At 34.9% G+C, this 10726-nt stretch overlaps 1 protein-coding gene across 1 annotated transcript in view; it reads right to left on the bottom strand.

Annotated features, from left to right (window-relative positions):
• The window catches only part of LOC107679144 (MAM domain-containing glycosylphosphatidylinositol anchor protein 1-like), a 181564-nt gene that overhangs the window by 162165 nt on the left and 8673 nt on the right, over window positions 1-10726 (bottom strand). The window contains exon 3 of the mRNA XM_016474603.1: window positions 3540-3714. Coding sequence (XP_016330089.1) covers window positions 3540-3714 — 175 coding nt within the window. The remainder of the gene's footprint in view (window positions 1-3539; window positions 3715-10726) is intronic.

The raw sequence follows: 10726 nt of genomic DNA, 5'->3' as shown, positions 1-10726 counted from the left end.
TGTGTGTGTGTGTGTGTGTGTGTGTGTGTGTGTGTGTGTGTGTGTGTTTAATGGCTTCTCAGTTCCCATCAATATCTGCATTAGCTGCACAGGATTGGTCAGTATCATCAACTAGTCGCCCAACACCTGACTACACTGTCAAAAAAAACATTATCCCAATATTTGTTCATCAGCTATCTACAAATCATTAAAACAAGATGCATTTACTTGAGAAGCAAAATTGCATAATATATTAAGACTTGTCTTCGTATATATATTTTCAAATAAGTTTACTCTTTAATTATGGTAATAATAATATATTACACAAAGTTGCATAATATATTAAAAAGGATATTTTTTCTTCTTCGCTAGATCTCATTCTTATAACGAGAATATATATTTAAAAATATCAAATTATTACATTTAATTTAAATCATTAAATTATTCAAATAATTTCATTTATTACAAAATATTTTAAAAGTATGTCAAATTTGTGCAAATCTAAAAAGACCATAATAATAATAATTTTATATACAAAAAAATTATATAAATATTTTTTTAATTACATTTAATTTAAAATAACATTGTTTTAATAAAAAAAAATACTTTTTTAAATATTCTTGTTATAAGGTTAAAATATAGTGAAGAAGAAGAAGGGAAAATACATTTCTTAATACATTATGCAGTTTTGCATAATATTAAGCACATATATCCTATTCAATGATGTTTACATATTTTTACTGTAAAACAAGACAAAAATACAAATTAAGAAAATATGTGAGTAGAATTGCAGTTTACAACATGTCTAGTTAACAGATATTACTTTTAAACATATGCCTCTAACCCCTCTCGTCCAGTAGTTTTTGAAAGCAAAACCCTAAAGCAGCCTAATTATACCTAATTATTTGAATAATCATTCTGACAAACCGCAGATTATTTCATTTTGAAAAAATGTAGTTTTGTGCATCGCTGCTCTGTACCTCTCACTTCCTCCTGCATCTCTCTCTCTTTGATGTTAACTAAGGCTGTCTGGCTCTGTAGCATGTGCCAGGCTGAGGTTAAATAGATGAAATATGCTGACATAAAATCAGGCAAACAGCTTTAGCACAGCACACACGGAACAGTGACTGGTTATATCAAAGTCCCTTTAACAGAACACATTAAAATGCCCCTGGACGTAGCCGTGAACCAATAGAGACCTATGAGGTAATGAGGTAATGGAAAAAGAGAGAGATTTGTCATCACTTTTCCAACTAAATAACTCTTAAAACTCTGCTTGTGTCAAACCGGCCGCGTGCTAACGCTGGCATTGTGCTATAAAAGCGGCATGGATCTTTTATTCAGCCCGACAAAAGAATCAGGCCACTCTGAGGCTCTTATTTTCGTCATTCTTCCATCTTTATCTCTCACACCTTCTGTGCCTCTCACCTTTCCATCTCACAGCTCACACTTGCTCTCTTACTTCTCTTTTCTCTCAGTAATAGGGTTTGGTGCTGTAGAAGATTGAGGGGAGACGTCGTGTGAGTGTGTGTGTGTGTGTGTGTGGTGGGTGGTCCGTGCCGTGCCTCGTCGCTCTGGTCTGGCTGAGTCTAATTGCTGGTGTTGTGGTGCTAAAGTCATCCGGAGAGCTGCGCGGAGCCGGTGGGGGAAAATTGAACAAGCATCACCCGTCAGGAGTGCTTCCACTCAGAGCAGCTGTCAGCCTGCCCTGTTTACCTGCTACACAATTATCATCCTCCCCCGGGGAACCCTATGGAACAACCCATCCATCCTCTGGGGGACGAGGAGGGGCCATGGGGGAAGCGTGATGGTCGAATATCGCAGAGGGAGATCGCTGACTGAATCTTAGTGTTAGCGGCTGGAAGTAAATTAAGCATACAAAAGTCTGTGAGGGGTTACAATATGTTGCAACAGAGACGTGCAAAGCCGTGAGGGTGAAAGAATAAGGGCCAGTTCACACAGAAAGTGTTTTTGCATTCCACCACACTTAATTGTCTGTTTAGCTAACCGTGTAATTGTTTCTCTGTGCTAACATGCAGTAAACGGACATTTTTTGACCAATTAGCAGCATTTCGACTGCTCTTTTGCTGTTTTCTGCTGTCCATTATTTCTGAAGCAAGCCTCATAAAAATGAATCTTAAGACCTTTGTAATTTTTTTGTTTACTTCTGATATACAATGCGTGTTTAATTTTTTAAGCAAAATTGTATCATATATGTACACTTTTTTGAGAATATTTCATAAAGTTTGTTTTTAATATTTTTTTTAATTCAGTATTTTTTTTTTATATACTTAATATAAAATGTAAATGTAAATTAGCAAAAAAAATTTAAAAAGGTGAAATTATATAATTTATAAATAGCTATAAATGATTATATAATAATCTAAAAATGTTATAACAAAAATTAAAGTAGGTTTTTGAACTGTATATTTAAACAATATTTAAGATTTTAAAAAGCAATAAAAATTACCACAATTCTTTTTTACAATTGTGTATAAAAGGATGCATTTAATTTTAATTCAAAATATATATTAATAGAGTGCACATAATTATATACAGTATGTATCAAAAAATATAAAAACAATATAAAATGTAATATATATATATATATATATATAAACCATTATGTATGTATAAAATAAGTTACATATTTTTGCTTATTACGTTTTTATACATTTTAATAAATTGTATTTAATTTATTTTAATACATTAAAAAAATCTAAACTAGTTCTGAGTGAACAACCCTTAAGGTTGTTAGTGTTGAATGTAACCGTTCTAGAGAAACTTAAGCTTTCTGTTTGTTTACATTTTTAAATGAAAAAAGTTGCAGGTTTTCAATGAGGTCTCAGACTGTTAATTTTTTTTACATTGTTTCTGGCGAAAACGAGATGATAACGAAATAAAAACTCATTTTGAATGACAAAAACTATGAATGAAATTTAAAAACGAGACAAAAATGTTGGGGAGAAAGTGATTTGGGAAGAGATCCAGTTTAATAAAAAATAATAAAATGTAAAAAATAAAATTCAAAAGTAGTTCTGAGTGAATACCCCTTAAGGTTGTTAGTGTTGAATGTGAGGTTGATCTGAGAGCGTAAGGGTTCTATTGTAGGTGCTTTTTGTGGGGTCTGGCTGTCGCCGCTGACCTGACCCTTGGCTCAACGGGACAGTGGGTCAGTGGTGCTGGGCAGCACTGCAGGGAATCCCTTACACACAAAGAGTGTGACCCTGCCTGAACTACGGCTTCAACTCTCACTCGAGATCCTTCCAATTCATTCACCTGAACTCTCCAGACGCATCTGTCCAGTGCAGCCCATATGTCCATCAATCACTGCTCATTAAATCTCCTCAAAAGCTGCTGGGTGTTACAATTTGTTTCCTCTTTTGTCTTGGCAGCTCAACTGAGCATGGTTTCCCCTCCTGTTTTCCATAACCTCCCACACCGATATCCAGCACTAGGACAGAGATGGAGCTCTGGAGAGTTCACACTGATTCACCTCCTGCAGGAAATCCTGGAGGGATCAGGCCGGGAAGAGGAGGGATCGTGGCCCTATCACTTACACTGCACATCTACACGAATGGACTTGATGGCAGCCACCCCCACCCCGTTCTCAGCTTTGCAGTAGTAGCGGCCGCCCTGCACTCTCTGGATGTTGGGGATCCGTAGAGTCTCATTGAAGATGGACGTCTCCTGGAACTTGTCGGAACCGCTGCCTGCTGTCTTGGTCCACCGCACCTGCAGGGGGCGACATGTAGAGACTCATGAGCTAATAATAAATATGAAAAACAATTTATTTTCAGCATGTTTTACAGTTACACTTTATTTTAAGGTGTCCTTGTTACAGCGTAGTTGTTGAATTAACAGAATCGCTTAGCATTTGGTGTCTATTTTGCTTCAATTTGCTTACATTTGATTGTAACCAAGAAAATGTGAACCATCTAAATAATCATTTTATGTCAAAAGTTTTATTTGTTTTAAATTTCTAGAGAAACTGAAGCTTTCCGTTTATTTTTAAATTTAAAAAAAAAAAGTTGCGGACTTTCAATTATGTCTCAGACTTTACTCTATTTGTACATTTAGATCAATAAAAAACTCCGGTCTTAAAAAAATATTTTAAATTAATTTGTAATGATTAAGAAATGAAGAGTTCATTTGCAAAAACCGATAACGCCATTTAAAATTTTTTTTCAGAAATCACGTTTTTTTTTTATTGCGCATTCCAAGTAATATCAATCAAACTGCAGTTGGGTTGTTTTGATTAAGTAATAATAACTTAAACAAATACAGCAGATGACAATGTAGATGTCTGACAAACGTTGTTGTTGTTGTTGTGATCATAAACCGTATGGATGTGATTACACGCAATACACGGAGCTTTTCCCTCACCATTGCTGCTTTTGCAAGGTTCCGTGAAAACGTTTCAGCTTTTATTTTCCTTTCTCGCCCTGAAGAAGATATCATAGGTTCATCAAGTTCGTCGTAACAATATATTATCAAATTATTAAATTTATTAACATTAGTCCAACACCAAATGTTTTTCAATGTCCCTTAAATATAGTTAAACTTAACTATTACTGTAAAGAAAAAAAAAACCTTACTGTAAAGTGTTAGCATATATTCAATATATATTAAATATTGAATTATATTATATAATATACACACATAATATGAATATATGAAAATATGCTTTACAGTCAAGTTCAATTTAATTGACATAATATTTTACTTAAATTAACTTTTTTATTGCGCATTCCAAGTAATATCAATCAAACTGCAGTTGGGTTGTTTTGATTAAGTAATAATAACTTAAACAAATACAGCAGATGACAATGTAGATGTCTGACAAACGTTGTTGTTGTTGTTGTGATCATAAACCGTATGGATGTGATTACACGCAAACCTTACTGTAAAGTGTTAGCATATATTCAATATATATTAAATATTGAATTATATTATATAATATACACACATAATATGAATATATGAAAATATGCTTTACAGTCAAGTTCAATTTAATTGACATAATATTTTACTTAAATTAACACGTCTATCTATCTATCTATCTATCTATCTTCTAAACTGCTTCTCCTCTGTAGGGTCCATGGACTAATGAAGGCAAAATGATAATTAAAAATAAAAACTTCTTTAAAAAGTTCTTTCAGCTACAGGATACACACATTTTTGTATATACATTTGCATACAGCTTTTTTTAACCTTCTAATGAGAAAAGTTGCTATTGTAGATCACAATTCCCTTTCGATTCAAGTGCAATAGTGAGCTAAACCTCTGATCTGCGTCGTCGCCTATATCAGGATCCACCATTGGTTGTGAATGTTCAAAAAATGTCCTGTTTGTTTTCTCAGCAGCCCAAAACTCTGCCATCATTGCGTTGATTCATCGAGGCTCTCAAAGGGCCAATGCTGGCAGATGTAAGACAGATGGCTGCACGGCAATCAGCTCGTTTTTTTTAAAGTGGCGTTTATCGGTTTTTGCAAATGAACTCTTCAAATATAAATGTGTTTTTTAACATTAAAATATTTTAACTGATTTTAATCACAAAATCAGAGCTTGGAATATAAAAATCAAAATAAGAAAACATTATAATATCAATTTATAGAATCATATTTTCAATATGGTTTCAGACTTTATTGTATAAGTACAGTATATGTCCATGAAAAACGTATGATTAAATTGTAATTAAGTAATGTAAATGCGTTTTTATGTTAAAATGTTGATTTAAAATGTTAAAATCATAAAATACAAATATATGAGGAAAAGTCACAGAATTTCAGACTGTATATGTACATACAGACCCATAAATTGATACATCTTTAAATAATAACCATGTAAACATAGAAAAGTTTAATTTCTTTTCTCCTACAAAGTAACTGAATGTAGAGTTAAAAGTGTGAAAAAAAATGTACAGTTCAGCATAAAAAGACTGGTCACAAAGTTGATGAGGATGAACAGTGTGACTCAATAAGTTTGACCCTAACGTAAGTACAGCGGTCAGACTGTCCGTAATCAGAGTCTCATCCATCTCAATCATTCTTTTGACTCCTTCAAACAATCTTTGCATTGAGTAGGTAAGGTCAAGTGAACATCACAAACTAAAGCCTGTGTAATCTCCTACACCTCTCCACCTCTGGACATCAGTAAGCTGCTTCCATTATAGCGGGGTCACCTCTGAACAGGGTGCCACACGGGTGAGCAGCCGATTGGAGCTGGCAGCGCTGGGGGCGGCGGGAAGGTTAGGACGTACGTGCAAAGGATTATGGGATTACACCGACCTGTGTAAACGACAAGCTTAAAAAATGTCCTGTTTGTTTTCTCAGCAGCCCAAAACTCTGCCATCATTGCGTTGATTCATCGAGGCTCTCAAAGGGCCAATGCTGGCAGATGTAAGACAGATGGCTCTGGATAGGCTATCATTACAGCGGCCTCAGACGGCTCACTTACAGCAACGCAAAGTCACAGTGGCACAGAAACTTTCAAAGCCTCGGCGATATGAAGACAAGAGCGTCAGAGACAGAAAGGAGAGGACAGCTGATGGCAACAGACACCGGAATGCTGCAGCTACAGGAAACGCAACAGGGGAAGAAATTGGTCATGAAACAAATGAACCAGAGAAAGAGACAACGCTGCCCTTCTCAACATCAACAGCTGCCACACATCACCATGTTTTACTGCTCCAGAGATCCCAACAGACTGCGCAAACCCTGTCTGTCTGTCTCCCTGTTTCTTCACACAGTCTTTTCTGTCTGCTCTTGGGAAAGAAATCCCATGAGTCTCTGTTAGCTGAACACTAGCGTTCTTCATCCGTCTCTGCTGCAAAATCAGCTTCACAATATGCTGTACAACATTCTGATATGCTTTCCAAATCCCATCTTTCCATTTTGATGATAATGAATTTGGTTCTGTTTGTTCAGACCAAGGGCAGGGTTATCATTATTAACTAAAACTAAAAGTAAAACCACAATCAATCCATCAATAATAAATAAATACAATCTCATTACTTGGCATACAATAAATGTGTTAACACTTTAGTATATGGACCAATTCTCACTATTAACTAGTTGTATCAATTTATAGAATCATATTTTCAATATGGTTTCAGACTTTATTGTATAAGTACAGTATATGTCCATGAAAAACGTATGATTAAATTGTAATTAAGTAATGTAAATGCGTTTTTATGTTAAAATGTTGATTTAAAATGTTAAAATCATAAAATACAAATATATGAGGAAAAGTCACAGAATTTCAGACTGTATATGTACATACAGACCCATAAATTGATACATCTTTAAATAATAACCATGTAAACATAGAAAAGTTTAATTTCTTTTCTCCTACAAAGTAACTGAATGTAGAGTTAAAAGTGTGAAAAAAAATGTACAGTTCAGCATAAAAAGACTGGTCACAAAGTTGATGAGGATGAACAGTGTGACTCAATAAGTTTGACCCTAACGTAAGTACAGCGGTCAGACTGTCCGTAATCAGAGTCTCATCCATCTCAATCATTCTTTTGACTCCTTCAAACAATCTTTGCATTGAGTAGGTAAGGTCAAGTGAACATCACAAACTAAAGCCTGTGTAATCTCCTACACCTCTCCACCTCTGGACATCAGTAAGCTGCTTCCATTATAGCGGGGTCACCTCTGAACAGGGTGCCACACGGGTGAGCAGCCGATTGGAGCTGGCAGCGCTGGGGGCGGCGGGAAGGTTAGGACGTACGTGCAAAGGATTATGGGATTACACCGACCTGTGTAAACGACAAGCTTTGTGTTTATTCAGGTTTATTTGCCTGTGGATTTGGGACACAGCTGCTGTTCATTTATCAGGTGTGGTGGGTGAGAAATTAACACAGAGGAAGGGAGAGAGAGCTCCTGCTGGGAGTAACCTATCCTTTTGGTGGCAAAGGACAGAAAAACTGGTCGAAGGCTGTTTGATGGGGCAAAATCACTAAAAAGTTGAGCCACTTTATTGTGTAGATTGTAGCATAGTAGTCCTCCTTAACCTACAACTCTAGGCAGACCCACAATGTGAGAAGTTGCATTTAAAACTTGTGTTGTGCCATTATCTGTTTTTTTAGATAAAATCCTTTAGTGAGTCAGATACTAAAACAACTAAATAATTTCATAACTGTGCATACCGTTTTTATTAACTCACATCGCTCAAGTACATAAAAATAGTAAAACATTATTTAATATAGAATAATATTATAATATGTAATAAATATGTTATATATATTTCAAGAAATAAAAAATAAACATGTTTTACTGCTCCAGAGATCCCAACAGACTGCGCAAACCCTGTCTGTCTGTCTCCCTGTTTCTTCACACAGTCTTTTCTGTCTGCTCTTGGGAAAGAAATCCCATGAGTCTCTGTTAGCTGAACACTAGCGTTCTTCATCCGTCTCTGCTGCAAAATCAGCTTCACAATATGCTGTACAACATTCTGATATGCTTTCCAAATCCCATCTTTCCATTTTGATGATAATGAATTTGGTTCTGTTTGTTCAGACCAAGGGCAGGGTTATCATTATTAACTAAAACTAAAAGTAAAACCACAATCAATCCATCAATAATAAATAAATACAATCTCATTACTTGGCATACAATAAATGTGTTAACACTTTAGTATATGGACCAATTCTCACTATTAACTAGTTGCTTATTAGCATGCCTATTCTGCATGACCATATTCTACATTCCTAATCCTACCCAATACCTAAACTTAATAACTACTTTACTAACTATTAATAAGCAGCAAATTAGGAGTTAACTGAGGCAAAAATCATAGTCAATGGTTTGTTAATGGTGAGAATTGGACCTTAAAATAAAGTGTGACCATTAATGTTAACCAAAATAAAATATTTCAAAAACTTTATTTTATTTCAGCTAGTTGCCAAGGCAACATTTCTCATTTTCTTAAAGTTTAGTTTGAATTACTAAAACAACTAAAACTAAATTCATAATTTAATTTAATTTAATTCTTAATTTAACTAAATTTAAATACTCAAACTTTAAAATTAAAATTAAAACTAAGAAACAGACTAAAAATATCTAATTCAAAATATTAACAAAAACTAGAATAGTATGCTACGATATATATCAATGACCCTAAAACGCTGACCATAACTACATGACCTGGCTGCATGAATCCTCTTTCACTGATGGCCATTCAAAATATGTTTTGTGAAGGAACAAAACTTATGCAATAAACAATAATGCAATAAATTCCATTATAGTTTATATTTAACAGCAACCACAGACCACAGAAAACCACAGACTGTTATTTTACTCACAAAGTTGACAAAAAGGTCCATAATGAAGCTGCAACAGGCAGCGAAACAAGGAATTGTCTTTTTTTTTAGCTTTAGTTAAGGCATTTGACAAAGGTCAAAATAAATTAGAAGAAAACATAATATACAGCAATTAGGATTAGATTTCTCATTGTCCGCCAAAAAGCTAAAGGGGCTTTGCAGCAATGCCATAGAACCACCATTCTGGGTTCCCTAAATAATCTTTCAGTGAAAACGTACCATTATTTTAGTAGTGTGAAGGACATTTTAATAATCTAAAGTACCTTTTTCCACTATAAGGTTTCATGGATGTTAAAGATTCTTCCCGGGACAATAAAAGCCAATAAAGAACCTTTATTTATTTTTTTAAATTGAGGTCATTTTCGTTGTAATTTTTACCTAGGTTGTGTGAGGAAAAATAGTTTCATGCTGAACTGAAATCATAAAGTACATTTACCTGACATCCTCATGGAAAGCTTCCCGCGTCCGAAGAGAGCTTTTATCATCCCACTCCCATTTTTCCAAACCCTCTCTCTCGCTCCACTTCAGGTTTTCTCTTCCCGCCTATCCTATAACTGCCTCTATAAATTAAGTTCTCTGCGAGTGACACCAATTCAAGTGAAGCATCCGCAAAGAGACGTTTATTGCTAAATGCCTGTCAAGCCTGCTTAAATCTGGGCGGCTGTGGTCCTCTTCAGCACTAGCACTGGTTATTGCTACTGTAAGCACATTTAATGCTCATTGCTGGGCTTTTTATGTGTGAGCATGTTAAATCGGTGAAGAGTGATTACTACTCACAAAAGCTCAACGTTTGCAGCTTAGCTTTACACTGTGTATTACTCTAAAATCTCGTATCCCTTTCTTTCCCTGTCTCTCTCTCTCATTCGCTCTAGCTCTCGCTCTCTCAATTCAATTTTGAGCTTTATTGGCATGACAGAAACTATCCATTTGTATTGCTCAAGTGTTGCAAAACCAGTCAAATAAATAAGGTAAAATGTACAATTAGCCTAAAAGGTGTACGCTATTTATTCAGTAAGTAGCCATGCAATACTCAGGATAATTACAGGTCCTTATCGTCAAATAAACACAGACTCGGTGAGCAAGATCCCAGTGTGAAGCAGAACAGTTTTTATCATTATCATGAAGGTTTTTACTAAGCAAAAAATTGAAGTTAGATAAGTTTAAACAATCAGATTTCAGTTTTTTATAACTGGGGGGCATGAAGCACATGTAACATTATACACAAATTGCAGTGATCTATGCAATCAATACATGTATCATGGTTTTCACAAAAACATTAAGCAGCACAACTGTTTTTAACACTGATAATAATAAGAAATGTTACTTGAGCAGTAAATCAGCATATTAGAATGATTTCTGAAGGATCATGTGACACTGGAGACTGCAGTAATGATGCTGAAAATTCAGCTTTGCATCACA

This window comes from Sinocyclocheilus anshuiensis, unplaced genomic scaffold, assembly GCF_001515605.1.
Source record: "Sinocyclocheilus anshuiensis isolate Anshui unplaced genomic scaffold, SAMN03320099.WGS_v1.1 scaffold300, whole genome shotgun sequence".
Lineage (NCBI taxonomy): Eukaryota > Metazoa > Chordata > Actinopteri > Cypriniformes > Cyprinidae > Sinocyclocheilus > Sinocyclocheilus anshuiensis.
This window is presented reverse-complemented; position numbering and strand designations above follow the sequence as displayed.